Below are 22,591 nucleotides of genomic sequence, written 5' to 3'. Positions count from 1 at the left end.
GAGTGGTCGGAAATTCCAGTTGAGAGGTGGAACAAGCTTGGTGATGGTTAATAGGAAGAGCTTGATTTCAGGTATTTTTTTCCAAAGGGCGTGCAGCCAAATATTAAGTTGAGGATGCCAATAATTTTGTCCAGCCCGGTTTTTGAGTTCTGTGTGACATGATGTCAGATTTGGCTTTTTTCTCTGTTTTTTTTTGTGTTGTTCCAATGCACATAAAGGAAATAAACATGTGGATACCAAAACATTTGGAATTGCAACAATTCTCTGGGAAAAATGGTGCATTTTCTGGGAAAATTCCAGAGGTGCCGATAATTTCAGCCATGACTGTATAACAACAACAACAGCAACATTTATTTCTATAGCACATTTTCATACAAAAAGTAGCTCAAAGTGCTTTACATAATGAAGAATAGAAAAATAAAAGACACAGTAGGAAATTAAAATAAGACAACATTAATTAACATCGAATAAGAGTAAGGTTCAATGGCCAGGGTGGACAGAAAAAACAAAAAAAACTCCAGACGGCTGGACAAAAAAATAAAATCTGTAGGGATTCCAGACCATGAGACCGCCCAGTCCCCTATATAAGGCACTATATAATCGATAGATAGATGTAAGGCACTATATAATCGATAGATGACAGATATAAGGCACTATATAATTGATAGATGATAGATATAAGGCACTATATAATCAATAGATGAATGTAAGGCACTATAGAATTGATAAATAGATGGATGTAAGACACTAGATAGATATGAAAGGCACTATATAATAGATAATTACATAGAGAGATGTGCAAGACACTATAACAGCAATGTATAGATGGATGGATAGATGTAAGGCACTATATAATGGATGGATAGATAGAACTTTATTTGTCCCGAGGGTGAAATTTGTCATTAGAGTGCAATGCACCTGACTGAGATTTCAAGTGGCACAGTAAAGGGTCCAAAGCCCTTCTGGACTTTTGTGCACGCTGATGCATATCTACTTTGCATCAAACAGAACTGAGTTCCCCCTTGGAGTTTCTATCACTCTGAAGTAGTGTACCTCCAGTGTACCTCCTCCTTATATCAAAGAACAGGGGTGGGTGGTGGGGGGCTCACCTTACAATTTTGAGATAGTGAAGGGTGAGGACTGGGGTTCAGACTGTGAAGTGTGAATATGTAATCATTATTGACGCTACTCCAGCCCCTTTAATGGAATGGTGCCAAAGCCAGAGAGTTTCCAGGTTTTAGAGGGTTACTTCATAAAAAGTAAATGAATTGAAATGGCTTAAAAAACAAGTCCGGAGCATAAGAAAATGAGGAAGAACATGCAGTGGTTTGAATGCTTCCTGAAGACACAGTACATAACACAATGGCATTGCATGCACAAGTCCGGCTGGTAAAGCGTCTGATGTTGGTGCCCCTTGAGACCCTGAACTAATAATGGAGCCATGGACTTAAACAGGACATACACAAACATAAGAGAACATGCATTAGATTACGCTCGTTTGTTTAGCTGATAGCTCAGCTGTCCCAGCATCTCACGGCTCGGTAGTTTGTTCCAGAGTCCCCACTTCCTGCTTCCTGGCTGCAGTCCTAATTACACTTCTCCTTAATTTCCACTTATGTCCTCCATTAAGTAGATAGGATTTTGCTAGATCAGTAAGTTCAGGAAAGACTACGTGAGGGCTGATCTGAGGCTAACGGATGACCGTTTAGCTTGCGGGGCGTGCAAGATGGTAGTGAACATCTGAAGATAACGGAGACGTCTTCTATAACGGCGTGAAAGACAATCAGAAGCGCAAAGTTGGAAAGGCGCAAGGAGCCGCCCGAACTTACACAAGGGAGATCTCGTTGTTGACCCCGTGGGGTCTCACCGGTCACTTCGGTTGAACTGGGGACACACAAAAAAAAGAGAGAGAGAAAGAGAGGCACGCGGGTCTGCCAAGGAAATGGAGCCCAGTCCCGGTCCCTCGCCCCGCTCCGCTCAAGTCATTTCCCTTAAGTGCTCTTTGTTCTTCTGTGTGTAAGGAACATCAAAGCGCACAACTTATTGTTTATGCGTCCGAACAGATACGATGAGAATGAGAAGCAGCTCGGCACACAATTAAAGCGGAAGGGGGGAGCGCGGCGAGCTCCGGCTGTTTGCTATTTACATTCTGGCCGCTCAGTCGTGTCGGCAGGGGGCCTTGCCTGGCCGCCCGCTCGCTCATCTCACTTTAAGCTGGGCTCTGCGAAGTGCGTGTGAATCTTAGACCCCCCGATCACCCCGTAGAAGCGCGCACACACACACTCCAGCAAACAGCACCTCACCAAAACACACACACACACATTGATATGCACACCCCTGTTTACAAACAGCCGGACACGCAAGCGAGGACGGCCCGTCAGACTTGACAGTGCTAATGCGATGGGCGATCTTTAACCCACTTTGTTCTTAAAAGCGGCTGCTGGGGGGCAGATCGGGGGGAGGGTGCGCGTGCAGATTATCTAAAGACTTCAAGAAGACACTCCGCGGCGCATACTTTTTATTTCTTATTCTTTTTCTTTTAATGTGCGATAAGCAGAATCATTAAAGCGCTTGTGCCACCAGTTCTGTAATGGCGCTACCCCCAAATCACTTATTTAATTATATCTTGTTCTTTAAAGTTAATGTTCAACATCAAAGGATCCCAATCCCCTTTGATGTGCTGCGGGGTATCGGATCAGCGACAGCGCCTCGTCTGTCCTCGGAATTTCTCTGAAAGTCGCCCTGAGTCGCGGGTTCTGGTGCGAAAGAAAGAAAGAAAGAAAGAAAAAAAAAAGAAAGAGAAAGAAAGAGAAAAAAAATGCAGGAAAGGCGTGTGGGAAGCCAGTATTGCGAAATGCTGCTTCTCTAACTCGAAGAGAGGCGAAACAAAAACGACCCTCATGCCTCTTGTTGAAATAACATTCGCCGTTGAAGAGAGCACGTTTACAGATTTGCGTCTTAGCTCTAAACACGTTTCTGTCTTCCCCGTCCCCTCTTACCTCTGGTGCTCTGCCCTCCTATTGATGCCCCTTCTAACTGCCCTGCCCTTATTTCACTTTTTCCACATATATGACCCCCTACCCCGTGTTTTTTCTCTTGATACCCCCTAACGCCTCCCTACTTTCTATGTCTTTTCTTCTCTCACCTCGGGACGGTTTCATGCCCCTTTATACCCCACTTTTTGTGTGCCTGAACTCTTATTAATTTGAACCCCGTCTCCAATTGTATTTTATTTGTCATTTGTATCCCCCTTTTTTGGCCCTATAGTTTCTTTCCTCTGTTTCATTCTCACTCATTTATTTATCCCTTCCACCCACCCCCAAATCTCACAGTATCCCCTTCATTAATAACTTGAACACCCCTTGGTCCCCATGTTATTGTTCAAGTGAATCCCCAATTCCGCATTAACTCCCCAGTGTTTCATTTATATATTGACATTCCCTTGCCTTCAATCTCACTCATTCATTCATCTACTCACTCCCAAGTTCTCATTCCCATCAGTCCCCACTTTCTCGTTCACTCAATTACATCGCTCATGTATTCATTCATGTCCCCTCTTCCTTCCTTAGACCCCATGTCCATATTCATTTCTCCCTCACTCACTCATTCATGTTTACCCTTCTCTTCCTCAGTCTCCAACCTCTTACTCATTCATACTTTTTCCCTTCATGAATTCCTCACTTTATTTCTCATCCCCTCTTCCCCATTTCTCAATCATTTTTACCCCTCTTCCCTGACCCCCACTTTCACTCAGTCACTCGTTTTTCATTCATACCCTCTTTTGTAGCCTCCTCAGCCTCCATTTCTTCATTCATTTTCATCTTCTCCCATTAGTCTCCACTTCATCAGTCCTCCTCTCCATTCTTTGTCATTTGTACCCACTTACGCTTACCCATCAATCCACAGTTGCTCATCCACTCATTCATTGGGCCGTATTCCCAGTTCCCCGGACTCCCCAGTTTTTCTCATTCATTCGGCTGCACTGTCCCTCTTCAGAAGTGCACATCTCTGCTACTTTTCACTCCGTCCCTTCAGCCCCTACTTCCTCATTCATTCATTCATTCATTCATTCGTACCCCAATCCCCAGTTTTTCACTCACTCATTTGCACCCTTCACTCTCTCCTCAGGCCCCACATACCTCATCCCCTTATTTATTTGTACTCTCTAGCCCCCAGTTTCTCATTCATTCATACCCCATTATCCTCCTTCATTAGTTCAGAGTTTCTTACTCACTTCTACTCCCCCTCATCTCCCCTTAGGTCTCATATTCTGTCTTTCTTATTTGTGCCCCTTCTCCCCTAGTCCCCATTTTTTTCATTCATTTAATACCCCTTTCTCTTCTCTCTTCAGTCCCCAATGTCTCACTCATGCACTTACTTCTACCCTACCTCTCTCTTTAAGACCCACATTCTCTTCTTTATTTATAACCTAGTCAGTTCACTCTTTGGGGCTCACTCATCCCCACCTTTTTCTGTTCTGCCCCCACTTTCTCTCTTTGTAATTCATACTCCCTTCACTTCTCCCATCGGTCCCCACTCTTTCTCTAACTCATCCCTTCATTACCCCAAGCTCTGTTCTGCCCCCACTTTCTCTATTTGTCAGTTGTACCCCGTCAGTCCCCACTCTGTCTCTAACTTATCCCCCATGACCCATCGACATCTGCTGTGTCCCCACTTTTCCCTTTGTCATATATATCCCATCAGTGCCACTTTTTCTTTCACTCAATTATACCCCCATTACCCCTCAGTCTTTGTTCTTTCCCCAATCTCTCTTTTTCTCATTTGTACTTTCCATCCGTCATCACGTTTTCTCTCACTTACCCCTATTACTATTACCCCTTCCTCTTTTCTGCCCCCAACTTCACCCTTAATTATGCATAGCCCTTCACTTCTGCCATCAGTCCCCACTTTTTCTCTCCCTCACCACCCCCCATTAACCCTTGGCTTTTGTTCTGTCCCCACTTTCACCCTGTCATTTGTACCCCAGTCCATCCCTAACCCTAACCCTCTCTCTCTGCTCTAGCCCCACTTTCTTTTTCATTCGTACCCCACTTAGTCCCTGTTTTGTGCCCCACTCCCTCTGTTCTACCATGACTTTCTCTCCGACATTTGTACCCCTGTCCATCCCCACATCTTCTTTCACTCACTCACCTCCCCCATTTCCCCCTCCTATCATTCTGCCCCTATTTTCTCTCTTTGTCATTCATACCCCCTTTGCTTCTCTCATCAACCCCACTTCTTGTCTCACTTATGACCCCCATAGCCCTGTCCCTCAGTTCTGCCCCCTGTGAGTCCCCACTTCTTTTCTCATTCATCCCCCCCCTCCGTCAATTTCGCCCCCACTTTCTCTCCACTTTTTTCCTTCAAATTATTTCGTGCCCCTACTTTCTCTCTCCTCCCTCAGAAGCTCCCGCCCCTCTCTTTCCAAAACACCCCCAGCCCCCCACCCCGCATATTCCCCTCCCGGCACTGAACTGGTTAACTCCGAACTATGCCGCGCTTCAAAGAGTCCGCGAGGCGCCTGTTCCTTTCAAGTGAGCGCGCCGATTGCGATTGGGGCGGTGGATCAGTTGCTGATGACGCGCCGAAGCCCCAGGGAGTTCTGGCTCAAGATCGCAAGCCTTTGATAAGGTCCTCACAAGTCGCTAGCAACTCGCGTTGGAAACCCCCCCGTTGGAAGTCGCCCTGTGCGCCGCGGAGAAGTGGGGTGCAAGCAGCAGTGGTCACGGAGCGGCGGAGCCTGAAAGCGGCGTGTGGCGGGCCTCCGGTAGGCGGCCAGCGCCGCTCGTTTTTAGCTTCCTTCCCGGACGCGGCCGCCGGTCGGCGCTTTGAAGTGCGCAGCTCCAGGAGAAGGAGGGGGCGGCGGCGGCTGCTTACGGGAGGGGGAGACAAGCAAGCTAGCAAGCGAGCGCGCAGGCGAGTGAGCCAGTGAGCGAGCGGTCGACGGATTATTGTTATTCTGGACCCTCCTGTCTGCGGAGCGCAGTGGAGTCCCGCGCACACGGACACCCGGGACGGGACAGGACGGGACAAGACGCGTCCTCCTCCTCCGCGTATTGCCGGCGGATCGATGGTGAGTAGTCTGGCGCCGCGGCAGCGCTTTGATGTGCTTGCAGCTCTCTTTGAAGTGCCAGCAGGCGAAGGGGGACAAAAGCGAACGCGGCTTTCGCTCGTTCTGCGGCGGCCTCCGCGTTTGCTTGCACTTCAAGTGTTTTTTGGCCACGGAGCCCCCCTACCCACTCGACAGTCCTTTCTCAAAGGTGATGATGATGATGATGCTGCGCGAGCCTCCGAGTGCAGGTGTGATGAGGCGCGGGGCCGGGCAGGGGTTGAATCGGTGCTTGGTTCGGGATCGAGGAGTCTGGTACGGGGGTATTTGTGGAAGCTGGGACCCATAGAGGACGGAGGGAAGGTCCGTGAAGCTAGCAGGAGTTGGACACGGTGCAAGAGTCTAGTTGCAAGATGCCAGCCACTAACTGAGAGGGCATCAGACAGGGCAGTGCCATAGTGTACCATTAGAAGCCGGACGGTAGACAGGACGCACTTTGGCGGAGGATGTGAATGTGCAGGACGGTCTTTAGTGGACAGTTTGGGACCGCAGTTCTACTGAATGCTTTGAAGCTGAATTGGAATGTCCGTGGGATGCCCCCTTACCAGCAGACCATTTGGAGCTGAATGTGGGACACTGCCTTGGGAATAGATGTTTAAAAGCTGGGCACTGCTTTTGGATGTGATTCAAAGTTGGAAGGTTGCGCACATCCCTCTTTTATCGGACCCTTTGGAGCTGTACCGGTTGACAGGAGGCTGCTTTATTGGACCATATTGAGCTGAACATCACCTATGGCACTAGATGGTGTTTGTGCCGGACACGAGTGATTTTAAAGTTGAATGAGTACTATACCAGACACAGTTCACCTGGACAGTCTGGTGTTGTAAGTCATGGCTTTAATAAGTGGATCATTTGGAGAGCGATGATGTGTTTTTGGTGGATAATCTGATACTGGAGCAGTATGTCACATTGAGCATTAGGAGATGATTTAAATCTGGGAGGTGTGTAGGAATCTGCTTTCTCAAGTGATTTGAAGTTGCTATCTAAGATGAATGCTAATCTAGCAAAAAACCCTTTGGAGCTTGAAGTCAATGCAGGGCAATTCAGTGGTGGGCAGTTAAAGGTGGGAAGTTAAAACTTGTGATTTTGGGGTGGTTGCTAAGTGAGATGCCACTTTACTCTTAAAGTGAAAGTTGTACCGTAGTGGACCGTGTCTGTCAGACGATATGCAGGGATCTGCTGTAATTGACAGCTTAAAGCCGACTAGCATCCATCCATGTGAAGAAGGAGGCATAAACAGGACGCTCTTAGGAGTAGACCACGGAAAGTATTCAAGAATCAACTTTTCGTTTGATTTTAAAGCTGATTTCCTAAACGGGACTCAACTTTAGCAGAAGAGCTTTTAAAGATGAAGGACGTGCGGGATGCTGCTGGTTTGGAAGACTTGAAGCTGAACAGTAAGCGGGAGGCTGCTTTAATGGATCAGTTTGGTCCTGTGGACTGTACGAGGCTGGGCAGTATGCAGGATGCTGCTGTTTTGTGTGACTTTTGAAGTGGATTGTACTTTAACAGAGAAGCTTTTGGAGCTGAACATCAGATAGGACACTGCTGGGATGGACAATTTGTAGCTGGATTGCTTTCAGGATGGTGCTTTAGTTTTGCTGGACGCAGCCTTGGTGGACTGGAGGTGCCCCGATGAGCCACTCTTGCCCTGTGCTCCTTTCGCTGACCCGGCAGTGGAGAGCGTGGTTGAGGTGTTGGATTTCCAGTTTTCTCACCACTGTGGACATTACCACTGCTCTCTTAGCTTACTTCTTCTCAAATTGCTTGGAAGAGTTTTGTTAAAGACCCTATATAAAAGTGTTCTTCACCGCTCAAAAAGTAACTTCCAGTAAACTGAGGTCCAGCATTTGCCAGTAAAAGTTATTTAGTAGATGAGGTAAAAAATGTTGTAAGACATTGAAACAGCCTTTTTCTTTCCTTGGCTTCTGGAATATCTGTGTGACAGCATATTAACAAAAGGATCTCTTAGAAGAGGAACTAGAAATGGTGCGGGGATCCTTCAAACACAAAGAATCCCGAAGGAGATTTACACAAGGATCACTCAGAAGTAGAAGTGCGTCTCAAAGGAAATTTATGCAAGCATCGTTTGAAAGCAACTCGGGTAGGGGACGTGTTCGGAGAAGGAAAAAGATAAAATAAAATAAGTGGTTTGGAAAGTTAAGCAAATCCTCCGAGTCGAGCAACGGCTTCCCGGCAGTAAGCCCCCTCCGTTGGATCTCAGAGTCGTTTGCCATTCCTCAGCTGCCACATTCCCGACCCCCAGCGTGTGGCGTTAGCCAGGCCGCTTTAATGCGCTGCCGCATTCATTCTGATTTATTTTCCGGTTCTCCCCAATTGAGCTCTCTTATCGCTGACCTGTTGTGATTGTGATCTGGTTAATCTGCTTTGTGTGGGCCGAGTGCAAATTTGAAACACATGGGCTTGTGTTGGAGGCCACTTCCAGGGCGTTGGGCTTTAAAGGAGACCTGCGAGGTCCCACTGGTCAGCATGCTGTCCTCATGCTTTTTCTGATTTCCTGCTTACCTTCTGATTCATTTTTTATTTCTTTCCTTGTTTCAGATAGGGGCTAAGTGACCTCCAGATCCTGACAGCAGCAGCCTGAAGTCATGAGTTGGACACTGGTAGATCTGAGCAGTAGCTTTCATGAAGATGCCCCACGGCCGCCAGTGCCTGGACAGGAAGGGCATGCTCCACCACCATGCTGTCCTTCAAGCAGGCCTGTCATGAGGAGCAGGAGCAGCAGGGGAGAGGATGGGCTGGGGGAGCCAGAGGGCAGCGCCTCACCCGATTCTCCTCGCACCCGCTGGACCAAGTCCCTTCTCTCTCTTTTGGGAGACCAAGATGGGGCTCAGCTCTTTAGGACCTTCTTGGAGAGGGACAAGCATGTGGACACTCTGGACTTCTGGTTTGCTTGTAATGGGTTCCGGCAGATGGACATCAACAATACCAAAACTCTGCGTGTTGCCAAAGCCATTTACAAAAGATACATTGAGAACAGCAGTGTGGTGGCCAAGCAGCTGAAAGCGGCCACCAAGAGCTACATCAGGGATGTCATCCGGAGGCAGCAGATCGACTCGGCCATGTTTGACCAGGCACAGACTGAGATCCAAAGCAGCATGGAGGACAGTGCCTACCAAAACTTTCTCACTTCTGACATTTATCTGGAATATATCCACAGTGGTGGAGAGAATGGTGCCTACATGCAGCCAATTGCTAATCTCAAAGTCTGTGGCTATTTGCCCACATTGAATGAGGAAGAGGAATGGACCTACAATGATCTGAAGACAAGGACTGTAACATCAGTGGTTGGACTTTCCCCTGAATCGTTGAGTGCAACCATTTCATCACGAAGCAATGAAGTGACAGAAAACACATACAGGTGAGTAGGTGGAGCGGAATGAGGCAGGGTGTGACATTTCCCTTCAAAACTGAGGGGCCGAGTAGATGATTTTGGGCCTCTGTTAATCTTCTCAAACCAGCAAGGTGGAGAAAGGCCTTCTGAAGATGTGGGAATGAGATTGATGTGGTGAACCTCTGAGAGGCTCCTGGAAATAAGGATCTGGTGTGGTGCAGCCATGTAAAAATTAGGGGTTCTAATGAAGGTGGTACTGAGATGAAGGCAGTGTGGGCTCACTGAAACTGAGAGCCCCTTAAAAATGGAGATGGATATGAAGGTGGTTGAGTTCCTAACAACTGGAGGTTATGATGGAGATGGTGTTTCTCTGAGAGGTTCCTTGAAATTAATAATTAAGATGGTGGGCCTCCTAAAAATGTAGCTGAGGTGAACCTGGAAAGGCTCCATGAGATTAGTAGTTAAGATGGTTGGCACCCTAAAAGAAGAGCTGAGATAAAGTTGGAATAACTGTGAGAGGCTCTTTTAAAATTGGAAGTTGCATTTGAGGGGAGAGGTGGGCTCCTTAGAAAAGGGGGGCTTGATGGTGGTTCACCTCATTGAAAACTGTGACCCTAGAGTAAGACAGGTATCTCTTTGAGGCTCTTTGAAATTGGGAGTCGAAGTAGTGGTGGGCCTCCTAAAAACAGGTGGGGCCTTATAAAGACTAGGGGCTGAGATGAAGGGTTGGTGAGTCCCCTGAAAATTAGTGCCTGAGGTGACCCTCTGAGAAGCTGTTGGAAATTAGAAGCTAAGGTGGTGGTGGTGGGTCTCCTAAAGCTTAGATGGCAAGTTTTAGAGTCTCAAACCAAGAAATACAAGGAGATTGGTGGTTTCTGTAACAAGCTGTGGCTGATCTTAAAATCAGTAATTGAGATGGAGCTAATGTGAAAGTGGGGGTCTCTGAGGCACTTCTAAAACTAGGAGGCGTTGATGTGAAATCAGAGCATTGGAGGTGCCCTTGAGCTTCTGATAAGCTCCTTGAAGATAGGAACTAAATGTAGTTGGCATTTGAGGGTCTGCTAAATAATAGGAGATGAGGCAAATGTGATGTATTCTTAAGAAAATGGAGGCTCTGTGTCTCTGAGGGGCTTTCTTTAAATTAGGTGGCTACATAAAGGTGAGAAGCCTAAGAGTTATTGTGAGGAGATATTTCTTTGAGGCAGTAGAAATTTAGTGATGAAGCCTGGGTACCCATGACAAATAAGAAGCTGTGCTTAAGGTGGTGAACTTTCTAAAAGTTTAAAAGTTGAGACTAGTGTAGTGGGTGGTCTTAAGGGCAATGATATGTGAGATACCATAATGGAGATGTTTGGATGCTAAGGTCCCCCTAAAAACTATGAGCCCAGATGGCTGAGTGGTTATTAAAATGGAGAAGGTGAGATGGAAATGATTCCCACCAATCACCCATAACCCCCTAACCTTCCTCACCTCAGGCTGCTGGTTCATTTGTAGATAGGGGTGTGTGCCACCTTGAGAGGACTGGTCTAATTAGTGTGCTCGATGAAGCTATTGCTTAAGTGCTATAGCCTTGGTCACTTTAACCCAGTATACTGGTCCTCTGCTCCACTCGACCATTTTCCTCACCTGTCTCACATTAGCTTGGAGCTGAACGGCACACTGGTAGGAGCCTCCTCCCTTTCCACGAGCGGGGCCTGGCAGATGGCCATCTGCTGGCGCGCAGGAGCTTCCTGTGCTTTGAAATCACTGGCTCACAGTTTGGCTTCAATTATCAAACACGATGATGCCATTGTGAAGCTATGCCTGAGCCTGGGCCCCCACGACTGTGACACAGCGTGTTGGGATGCGGGCCCCATACCCATCTGGAGTTCTGTGTGCCAAGGCCCACTCTGGATGTTGAGGTGGGGGAGTGGAGTTAGAGGGTATGTCCCAGACAAGAAGAAAGTGGCACACTGGTAAGTGGTGGGAGAGGAGTACTTGTTGCTCTTTTGTAAAGTGTTTGGGGGCTCAAGTGTACACCCCAGGAAGGTACCCCTCAGCTTTCCCAATAGATTGACAGATCCTTGACAAAGATATGTCTCAACTGAAAGTCCACTTTGTGCGTCTCTCTAGAAACGATCAAAAGGTGGAGACGTGTCAGATTGGCCATATAATGTGGGAAGGGGTCCGATAAAGAGGACATCTGGGGCACAGGCCAAGATTCCCCCCAATTATTGAAATGGGCTTAAGATTAAACAGAAGCTGCTCAAAGTTGGGTCAGCAGGGAACAGTTGAAGCAAGGGGTCATGGGGGTGAGCCAGTTCCTCTGAGGGGGGTACAGCACACGTTCCTCAAGTGGACGCCCTTTCAAGTGTAGTTTGCAGATGGAGCCCCTTTTTCCCAGGCCCCAGCACTGCAGCTTTCAGTGCAGCCCCCACACACACACACACCACCACCACCCCCCCCACCTCCTCCTCCTCCCTTTCCTCTTTTATTTTGTTTTCTGCCGCTTGTCTTTTATCTTTTTGCCTTTGAAATCGCTGACAGAGACTTAGCAGGCTTTGGAGTGAAGAGAGAGGCAGAGAAATAAGAAAGCCGAGGAAGAATGTGATCCCAGCTGTGCTAAATAGCTGACTCTTTGCAGCGGCTTGCAAAGGTCAGGCTCGAGCGGAGGCCCAAGGCTTTCGTCTTGCTGTGCTGCTTCTCTGCAGTCGGCCTTCTTATGAAGAGGCCCTCCTCCTCCTCCCCCAATCATTCATTCTCCCCCACACCTTTTAAAGTGAGCTGGCACTAGAGTGGGGTGGGGGTGTTTGCCACCTTGTTTACCTGAGAGAGAGCGAGCGAGACAAAGAACAAGAATGGCCAAACTCATTCACATTTAAGAAGACCGATATGTGGATTGCTGGGGAGTATGGGTGGGGTATGAGGGTATGCGCAGTGGCCTATGCCATCCCAGATCTAAAATTCTCATTGCCGCATGTTTCTTATTTCAGGCCCTGCAGAGTCGGTGACTCCTCCAGCCCCTACCACTCCGGCTCATCATATGGGTTTGCCCCCGCAACCAGTGCCAATGACAGCGAGATCTCCAGCGACGCCCTGACGGATGACTCCCTGTCCATGACAGAAGGCAGTGTGTAAGTGTGATTTTTAAAAGCATTAAGATATGATGTGCCCAAATGTACTCAGGCTGACATCACAGTCGCTAAAAGGCGACGTTTTGTGGAGGAGGCAAGTTGAGTTGGTGTTGGCTTCTCTTGTAAGTGAAAGGGTGAACAGGCAGTCCCATTATTAGACTCTGAGTTCCGATTAATAGCTGCAATATAACGTAATGTCCCATGTTTGACAGTCTGGCATCTCAATAGTGCTGCACACCACTAACTCCAATTAGCTTTTTCAATGCACATGAAACTCCAAGAGGATCCCCCACCCCAATCGCAATAATATACATCAAACAACACCCAAAAAAATTAAGAAGGTACCACCCTGTTATTTGATTTGATGTACTCCAAGGGGGACAACCTCCACTATTCAAGTTAATATACGTTTACCAGCGAGGGGGAAACCATTTGATAGCTTGATAAATAAGTTGTGTCCTGGTTGGCACTCTGAAAGTGTGGTCACCTTAATTTAAATGGCTGTTTATATTTGGGGACTTTTCTTTAAGCTTCCCATCCTCTTCTTTCCCTGGGCCCTGTCATATTGGAGTGCCCATGTGTTTTTTTTTTTTTGTTGTCTTGTAGCAGATGTGGCATCCTAGTCCTTTGGCAGCTGATGACCCCCATTTTTGCTGTGCTTAGCTGTCAAGGCGAGTGACCTGGGGAGCTGCTAAACCAGATTTGGGAAGCTGATTTCACTCCCCCCTGAAAACCCGATCTCCCACGGGCTCCTTTGCGTCGGTGTAGGGATGAGAGGCACGGCTCTCCAGGGATGAAAGGCTTAGCTGAATCGCTTTCAGCCTGTTGTTCATCTGCAGCAGCTTAGAGGGATAAGAGGAGCACCAAGCGCTTTGAGAGGTTCTGGCGAGTAAATGGAAGGGGCCCTCAAAGGAGATGCCACAATGGCCACCCGGGGGTGGGGATGTTGGGAGTTTGGTGGTTTAAATGATGATGCTCAGCAGCTTGTGGGGGCTCTGCTTGGCCAGTGGGATCAAGCCGTCCTGGCCTGGAGGCCTCGCTGTGGGCCGGTCCAGCACCTTGTCCCCTTGGCAGTGACACTCTCTCTCTCTCTTTTCTACCTTTTTACATTTCTATTTTTTTTTTTTTTTTGAGAAACTGTCTGTTTTCTCATCAGGGAACAATTTGATTCTCAGCTCTTTTTTTGCTTAAAAGGCACAGCACACATTTAAATCTCATTCCTAGATAAAGAAGAAAAAAAGGCGGTTGGGGTGGGGGGCGGATTTTTTGCTTATATCTTATTTATGGATTTAGTTTGGACGCAGGGGATTGCTGCTGTGCGAACTTCAAACATTACCTTATCTTACAAACCAGCCTTTTGATGTTGGAGAGATCAGAGACTCGTTTCAGGGTCCTTGCCAAATGAAGATTGGGCTGAGAGCGCATGAGTCTGAGATTTCAAAGCAGCAGTGAAAATGCATTTGGGCGAGGTCAGGAACTTCAGAGTTAAAAAGGGCTAAGATAATTGGCCCAGCTTAAATGGCAGCTGACTGGAGAGCCGACTTCAAAAAAGGAGATTTGAAAGCAGTGCCGGGGCTCCCCAGAATGAGCCTGGCGAAGAGGCCCTCCAGTCCGCACCACATGCTTCTAATGATGACTGGAGTGGGTGTGGGGGTATGTATGAGACTGGTGCCTCTTCCTTCGTGAATGTTAGGGACATGTCCTATTCTTGAAGCCACCACCTTGTGGGATGCTGCGGGAGGTTAGGGCACCTTGGGAGCACCAGGGGCCAGTGACTGGTACCACTGAGGTCAAGTCGTGTGGCTTACTGAGAGCATGCTGGGTAGACTCATGGAAACCTCATGTCATATCATTATGGATGTTCAGTTTGGCACTGAAATGCAACCATAATGAATGGGATGACCAGAAGAAGGAACATTTTCACAAGCAAGGGACCCTAACCAGAAGGCTAATCGAGTGATCATCAAACCTAACAAGCGCAATTGAAAAACGTAACCATGGAATCTTTAGAAGGGATTAATGAAAGAAAAAGTAAACGTTTTTAAGCAGAATCTGTCAAACTTCATGAATTATGGTTCTGTTGCGCCAATGACGTAATTATAGTAACCTCTGGGACTGCCCTCCGTGACAGTCACAGACGTTAATCAGCTGCCGTGCCTCAAAGAGATGGTGAGCGGAAGTAAGTAAAAATGAACAATGATCCATTTCAAAATAAATAATAATCATAGTTGAAGGAGAGAGAAAACATCGACACAAAGAAAAACGAGAGTCAAGGATAGATTTACGACTTGGTAGAAGTGGAAGACCATAGTCTAGCTGTTCTTCAGTCTACTTTTTGTTGGCCCATTTTATCCAGCACATGGGCACAGGTGGGTGGAGCCTACGGCAGTAGTAAACCGCACAAAACTGGAGCCAGTCCCGATTTTACACATTCACACCAAGTTTACTTAGAGTAACCAATTAAATTAGTAATATGCTTGGGGACGGTGGGAGGAAAACAGACAAGCCAGACCCGAACACGGGGAAAACCGTTAATAAGTCAGTAAAAGAACGAGTAGAGCACTATGGGGATGTGGGCGTGGTAAGCGTTGGCATACTTGACCTTGTATGACAGCCTTGCACCAAATGCTGCCAGGAAAGGCTCAGGCCCCCTTGACCCAGAATTAGGGTTTGAAAATGTTACGTTACTCAGTGGATATGATGAATTATAAGAGTAAGACGTGCACAAGCAAACTGGGCCTGGTGCTGTTTTCTGGTTTTTTCCATCAATGATCTTTAAAAGTGTCAGCCAAGTTTACTTTCCACAAAATCTGTGAAGGTCTTGTGTTTGTTTAAACAGTCATTGTATATAGTCAAGCCTCCATTTTTTTCCCCTCTTAATGCTTGGATACAAATTCTACACAAAAAAATAACAGATTGTCACTCCACAGTGGTTTTTAAAAAATTGTTTAGGTCATAAGCACAACTTTTCAAAAGAAAATCCATTTTTATTCCTACCTTTTTTTTAAACTTCACTTGGTGCGATTCCTGCCAATTGTAGCTTGTGGCCGCGAACATCACCGGGCTCACCTTTCTTAGCTGTGGTGTTGGCTGTCACCCGGAGGAAGAGGGTGACCTGAGTTCAAAATCCCAATAAAAGGGTTTGGTTAAACACAAGAGGAATGATAAAGGCACTTCTCGAGGGAGTGTGGGTAAAAAGGGGCGTGGCACCATGTCCTCGTACACCAGTCTGATGGATATTTTCTTTGAAGTAGCAGGGTGATGTACCGTGTGAGCCATTATGGATGCAATGAGAAGGGAAGCAAAATGACACCTTTTATTGACTAAATGAACAGATTATACGATATGTAAACTTTCGAGGCAACTCAAGACCTTCTTCAGACAAGTTGACGACAGTTTGCTGGGAGTAGGGGGCCTGAGCTGCTTCTAAAGCCTGCATATTGTAATTTGTTCAGTTAGCAAATTACAAATTGATTGATTTTTGTTTTTTCCATCAGCATTTCAAACTTGAGCGCCTCTACGTCATTGGACAAGGGCAGGTTAGCTCAGTTAGAGCAGCATTACGAACACACAGTGCAGACTCCAGCTGATGTCTATCTTTTACGTTGTTTTTTTACTTCGCCTTATACAATTTCTTGTATTAGGAATTTGTTTGTTTTCGCATACCCGTTGGGGTCAGAGCACAGGGTCACCCATTGTACAACGCCCCGGAGCAATTGCAGGTTAAGGGTCTTGCTCAAGGGCCCAGCAGTGACGGGGATTCGAACCGGCACCCTTCTGGATACCAGCGCAGATCCTTAGCCTCAGAGCCACCACTCTGCCCTTAATCTTGCACTTTTATGTGCACTGCCATTAACATTTTATGCATCTCTGAATACGGCAAGTGCCACAAATAATTCGGAACATGGCACCGTTGAGAAGATGGTGACGATTTGGAGCTCCCCTTTTGATACGTCCTCCAGAACCGCATGAATTAAGGGTAACGCAACATTGTACATAGCCGATTGGGGTTTGCTTTTGGAAAAATGTATAATAAAATCAAACGCCTCCTGGGGATGTCGGTATTTTATGGGCGTTCTGTTGTATCACTCAGGTGGTCCTGTTTCAGTTTCTCAGCCAGGTTACAATTTGGTTTGAAGTGACAATGTCAATGGGGCTTGGGTCCACTGACACTAAACCAGTATGTTCTAAATACCCTTTCATACAGGTAGACCCACCCCCCCGGACTTCCCATATTTGTGGTTATACATCCACTACTGCCTTTGGTATCATTTAATCTCATTGAACACATTTTGTCACATTATTTTCCCATTTATTTTCTGTGCTACTTTGGTACTTTTTCTCTCTGGGGGGAAAAAACTGACTTCTGTGGTTTCTTCTTGGCAGAGATGGCATACCTCCCTACCGGCTGGGCAGCAGGAAGCATATGCAACGGGAAATGCACCGCAGTGTCAAAGTGAACGGCCAAGTGTCCCTGCCTCACTTTCCGGTAAGTGTAGTCAAATGGGGTGACAAGATTGCATCTCTGCTTCGGTGGTAAAGGAAACGGGAGAAATCTGTAGCTCTGGATTTAAAAGAAATGAGCCGTCTGGCCAGGATAGTTGTCTCTGTTGTTTCATGTGTGCATTGGTTACTCCCAGTTTTCCCTTCCACATTCTAGAAAATGTGATTGGTGATTGTGAAATGTTCCCCATGCGAGGGGGCACATGAGCCCTGTAAAGACTGGCACCCCATTCAGGGTTGCTACACTGCTGGCTCCAGCTGTGCAGTATGTCTACTTGCATGTATGATAGGATAAAAAGAAACTTGGAACCTCAGCAGCAGGTTGTTGGGAAAGGTTTTATTTTTAATTTACTGTTGGCATTCTGGAATATTTAATAAAGGGGCAGACCAGCATACCCTCCCACCCCCCCATCCCATATTTCAGGGCAACGCTGAGACAGCGCCACCTCAAAGGCAAGCGAAAGTGCCGCCAGGAAGCAAATGAGCGCGTCTTCTTGTGATCTGCTGTGCTGTGACTTCCCTTTGTAGCAGCCTATCTCTGGCGCACATCTCCTCTTATTTATTTATTTTTTTAATCTTGCCCGCTTTCTGTTTTTAACTCGCTTTTTTATTCTGCGACTTAAAGCCTCTCCCTCCCACCCTGGTGAGTTTTTGATGTTTGACAAGAGCCTTTGAAGCTGCCTGACTTCAGAGTCGCTGCTGACGGCTTGGTTGTACTACAGAGGGAAGACGCAGGGACTCCACGGCGTGCGACCAACTGCTTGTGCCGCAGGCGAGCGCTGCTGGCAGTGGCAGCTCCACGCGGGGGCACCAGCTCGCTTCCTCATAAAGGCAGCGGACAGCGAGCGTACGTCACATCGTGCCCAGGCTGCCCGTGCCCTCCTTCTCAATGAGCTTTCTCTCTGTCTCCGCAGAGGACGCACCGGTTACCCAAGGAAATGACCCCCGTGAAGCCCGCTGCCTTCGCCGCCGAGCTCATCGCCCGCCTTGAAAAACTGCGCCGTGAGCAGGAGACCATGAGCTGCTTGGAAGAGAGGCTGCAGAAGATTAAGGAGGTAGAGTGAGCTTCTGCACTCGTGTATATGTATGTGTGTGTGTGTGTGTGTTTGGAGGTTGTCACGGTTTATAGAATAACTTGGAAATGTGCCCCTTCAGGAAGAAGAGAAAGACGAGCCCGATGCCCCATGCAATGGGCAGGCCCTACGGGATTCCTCCAACTCCTACCACCGGACGCATTCTTTAGGCCTGTTGTCCCCAGGTAGCTGTGAGGATGACCCCCAGGCCATACTGGATGAACACTTGTCCAGGGTTCTGAAGACACCGGGGTGCCAATCTCCAGGTGTAGGGCGCCACTCTCCACGGTCCCGCTCCCCGGATCACCACTTGCACCGGGCTGCCACAGCCAAGCGGCTCTCGTTGATGGGGAGTGCACCTTGCACGACGTATCCTGTGGGCTGTAGTGGGAAGACCTTTATCTCCAAGCAGTCAAGCAAGCATGTTCATCACCACTATGTCCATCACCACTCTGTGCCCAAAAGCAAGGAACAGATTGAGGTGGAGGCAGCCCAGCGTGTTCAGTGCCTGTGTCCGGGAAGCCCAGACTGCTGCTCGTACCCCAGATGCAGGAACCACCTGAAGGAGCAGTGTTTGGGCCCACCAGAGGCATTTACTATGGGGTGAGTTGACATGCCCCTTCCACCTCAAGTTGATTATCTGTGCCAGGCCGGCTCCTCATATGATGGCCTCTGCTTTCTCTCACAGGCGGCCTGGTGTGTTGTCCAAGAGGAACTGCAGGATAGGAGAGGGCTTTGTACTGTCCGGAAGCGAGGTCATATCCAGCTCCACCACCTTGCAGCTGCCATCAGATGGGACAGACCGCTCACAGAATGTCTGGCAGTGGATGATCGAGAGTGAGCGGCAAAGCAGGCACAAGATGCACAGGTGAGTGAGAAGCCTGCCAGCTGAAGCACCCCCTAAAATATGCCAGATTAGCTCACACTGTGGCTCTCTTGTCCTCACGTTTTAGTTCATTTTTTTTTTATTAACCATTTTCTAGTGCCGGAGGTCCAAAAAAAGCACTTGGCGGTACTGGTGAGCGGCCAGGGCGGCAGCACTCCTGGTGCAATACAGGTCACCTGAGATCCCATCAACCAGCCCATCCCTTCATTCAGGACCCAGCCATGCCACCTCTGCCACCTCCCAACACCCTTGCCCAACTGGAAGAGGCTTGCCGGAGGCTGGAGGAGGTGTCCAATCCAGCCAGACAGAGGTAAGAGATGGGCTGCCTTCCTTCCTCATCATATCCATGTAGGGCAGGTGGACAGATGTTGGGACCCTTATTTGATTCAACTCTTCTTTGGTCTTCTTAGGTACCAGGCGTCCAGCCTTCAGAGAGACCGCAACCATCTGAGCCCTCTGCCAAGCCCCGGACCTCAAGAGGAGTACGTGCTTTTCCTTCTCTTTGTTATTTCAATCCCAGCTCGGGTTAAAGCCGTCTGCATTCCTTTCTCGTCCACTCTAAGCTCCGCGTTTTGAACTCCCGATTCGGCCATTGGACGGACTGACTGACCACAGCCTTTTATTTTTAAATGCATAACCTTCAGGCTCGCCAGCAGCTGCCGCAAAGATGTGCAGCATATTAACCGGGGTTGATTAGAGAGACCCCCTGGCTGTCAGCTGAGCTCACCCCACCCACCCGAGTGTCACCTGGCTTGATCTTTACTCTTTTATTTTTTTTTCTTCTCCATTCCAGATTCAGAGAGCCAAAGAAACCAACGTGTGGTCAGGCAAGTGAATTGGTCGTCACCTACTTCTTCTGCGGAGAGGAGATCCCATACCGGCGCATGATGAAAGCTCAGTGTCTAACATTGGGTCACTTCAAGGAGCAGCTCCGAAAGAAAGGAAACTACCGGTGAGCAGCATGACCCCTAACTCCTTCACCCTATTTAGGGCCTTCGACACATCACTGCATATACCGGTGGCCTCAACCGACTTGTAATTTGGTGGCCATGCCATTTTTGCCCATTGAACTTATGCAAGATATACTGTGACATGCCATTCTGCCTGCCTCTTGCATGCTTCTGCTACCTGTCATTGAAACCTGTGCTCACTATAGCTGTCCTTCCTGCTTTTCCAGGTACTACTTCAAGAAAGCCAGCAAGGAGTTTGACTGCGGAGCTGTGTTTGAAGAGATCTGGGATGACAGCACCGTCCTGCCCATGTATGAGGGAAAGGTTCTAGGGAAAGTGGAGCGGGTGGACTAAATGTGACCTTTTGGCCTTAATCTTCCTGGTCCTTCAGCTCACCAATAAGAAAAGAAAACATTTAAGTAACTATAACTGGGGTGAGAATGCTCTTGGAGATGATGTGACCACTACACCACCCACCCCCAGCCCTGACCACCCCCCACCCCCACCCAATCACGCATGGCCACGTGGATATGCTGCTTCACACTCTGGGGCAAGGCACCCTGCCCCGCCCACCCTTTGCCAGGGTGACTGTCTTAACCTATGCTGCTGGTTTAGTGTCCTTTTCTATGACTCGTGGCGAATGCTTCCTTTTCTCACATGTCGTGCCTTTCAGCGGCCGGGCGCTGTGCAGGAAAGTGGCACTGAGCTGCCCTGGAGTTAGAGTCTCGGCACAACATGTTTACATTGTGTACATACTGTACGTCCAGAACCGGACTGTGTGGTGCCCCCTGCAGGCTCACATTATTCCCTTGTTTTTAAGGGTCTCATGTCTAAAGGTCTTTCGAAAGTTTGAGTAGGACTTGTGTAACCCTGTTGGCCTTTGCATTATGTTCTGATTCAACTGTAAATTATACATCATAAAAAGGTGACTTGGTACTTTAATTATTGTAATTATTAAGAGATGTAGCCTTTATTAAAATTTTATATTTTTCAAATTGACTCTTCATTATTGCCAGGGGGGGTCTTGTTGCAGGTGAGCACTAAAGGGTGTCCCAGATGGGCTTTATGAACAAGTATTGGAGAGGAGCAGCTAGGCCTCTTGACTTCTACATGCGTCTTCAGACCTGGACATGCAAAGGCTGACCAGAGGACCAGTTGGAATAGAAGGGTCACACCCTTTGAAAGTTGGGCTGCATGCAAGTGTATCTTGGGTGGGGGTATGGGGGTCTAATGAGAAGTCCTCCTAGTTGTGGGGTTGTAAAAGACCTACATGGTTGTGTGGAGTTACTTGCATTTCAATATTTAAGGTTGTCTGCAGTTAATGTATCACAGGTGCAGGATCTAGAACCTTTAACATAGGTGGTATTCTAATGGGGACTGGCACCCTCTCCACATTTGGTTTCTGTCTCGCACCTGAGGCTGCCAGGATAGACTTTGGACTGAAATCACACCCAAAACTGGATTCTGAAAGGGATGAATTTTAAGAAGGTGGGTCTACAAGCAGGGCTTCCTGATGTGGGGGTGTCATTTCTAATAATAGGATGAGGTTGACTGCAAGACTTTGAGACTGGAGAGATAAACATTCATGAAGGTGGGGTTGGGGGGTCACCAGTAATGGGGTTAGGCTACCATCCAGGTTTATATATAAAAAAAAAAAAAAATTAAGGTGGTGGTTTAAGCTGTCATGGCACAGGCTTTTTTTTTGGCAGGGATAGCTTTTAAGGTGTCCCTGAAGGCAGTGGAGTATGTGACCAGACTCCTGCAGGGCTCCGTAGGTGGATGTCTTTGTGAGCTTTGACATGACATGACACATCTGATGGGTTCCTGGATTTCCAAGAGAAGCCACTTTCCCCTCACAGCTGGCCAGCAGCCAAGGCCTGGGGCTCCCAGGTTTTACTCGGAAAGCTGCAGGTACTCAAGAGGGTGTGGATGGCAATTTAAGGGCACTGCTGCCATTTTTGGAATAGGGAAGCAACGTGTCCTAGGAGATTCATGAAAGCCGCGTTTTTTGGGCAGCCACTGCTCTCTCCCTCGCTCCTCTTTTACAACAGGTGGACTGTGTGACTGCTGGCTGAGCCACACCTACTTTGCAATAAATAGTGTCAATGTGACCACCCTGAGACGGCCATTGTTCTTTCACACTGGCACTGTGCAGGGTGACCTCTGGGCGGTTGCCCACCCCCGGCCACCACGTATGACTGATGACTGTCAGCGCAGATCCCATTTACTTGCACGCACGCTAATGACCAAAACCCGCAGAGGTTTGGCTGTCCTGCTGCTGCCCAGGAGGAGTTCGTGGTGTGAAGGATTCCCTTGCCATTTCTCTTAAAGGTCACGATATTGTTAGCACAACACGCTTTGTCTTCAAAGGTCACCGACTGGAGCGCCGCTTTTCTCTAAAGGACGAGGAAGGGGGTGCGGGGCTGGCCTCTCGGCTCGTCTCCCTAACCACAAGGCCGTCTGCTGCCGATCGCTTTTTACTGGTAATCATCTCCCAGAGAGGTGAGTTCTGCTGTTGTGACTTACACAAAAGAACACAAGTGAAGATTAGAGTTCCAGCTTCCCCATCCGGACTTTTTTCCTCGTAACCACTGCGGCTCAT

General features: G+C 48.0%; 1 protein-coding gene across 2 annotated transcripts; it reads left to right on the top strand.

Annotated features, from left to right (window-relative positions):
* The first annotated feature begins 5,556 nt into the window (after nucleotides 1-5,556).
* Nucleotides 5,557-20,800, top strand: axin2 (axin 2 (conductin, axil)). Of its 2 annotated transcripts, XM_039742892.1 has the most exons (11): nucleotides 5,557-6,073; nucleotides 8,672-9,491; nucleotides 12,437-12,577; nucleotides 16,964-17,066; nucleotides 17,995-18,135; nucleotides 18,236-18,756; nucleotides 18,842-19,021; nucleotides 19,137-19,349; nucleotides 19,450-19,521; nucleotides 19,833-19,991; nucleotides 20,217-20,343. In XM_039742892.1, exons 2-11 carry the CDS (start codon nucleotides 8,719-8,721, stop codon nucleotides 20,341-20,343), a joined length of 2,430 nt encoding a protein of 809 aa, XP_039598826.1. In that variant the 5' UTR covers nucleotides 5,557-6,073; nucleotides 8,672-8,718. The 2 variants fall into 2 exon arrangements, with proteins under 2 accessions (XP_039598826.1, XP_039598827.1); XM_039742893.1 differs by lacking the exon at nucleotides 5,557-6,073 and having other exon boundaries at nucleotides 8,719-9,491; nucleotides 20,217-20,800.
* The last annotated feature ends 1,791 nt before the right edge of the window (nucleotides 20,801-22,591 follow it).

This window comes from Polypterus senegalus, unplaced genomic scaffold, assembly GCF_016835505.1.
Source record: "Polypterus senegalus isolate Bchr_013 unplaced genomic scaffold, ASM1683550v1 scaffold_4039, whole genome shotgun sequence".
NCBI classification, from domain to species: domain Eukaryota; kingdom Metazoa; phylum Chordata; class Cladistia; order Polypteriformes; family Polypteridae; genus Polypterus; species Polypterus senegalus.
This window is presented reverse-complemented; position numbering and strand designations above follow the sequence as displayed.

Bases quoted from the DNA above. Each gene is read 5' to 3' on its own strand.
- axin2 (XM_039742893.1), top strand. From the start codon at position 8,719: ATGAGTTGGACACTGGTAGATCTGAGCAGTAGCTTTCATGAAGATGCC. The intron at 9,492-12,436 runs GTGAGTAGGTGG...TTCTTATTTCAG, and splicing joins GTGACAGAAAACACATACAG to GCCCTGCAGAGTCGGTGACT. The intron at 19,992-20,216 runs GTGAGCAGCATG...CTGCTTTTCCAG, and splicing joins CGAAAGAAAGGAAACTACCG to GTACTACTTCAAGAAAGCCA.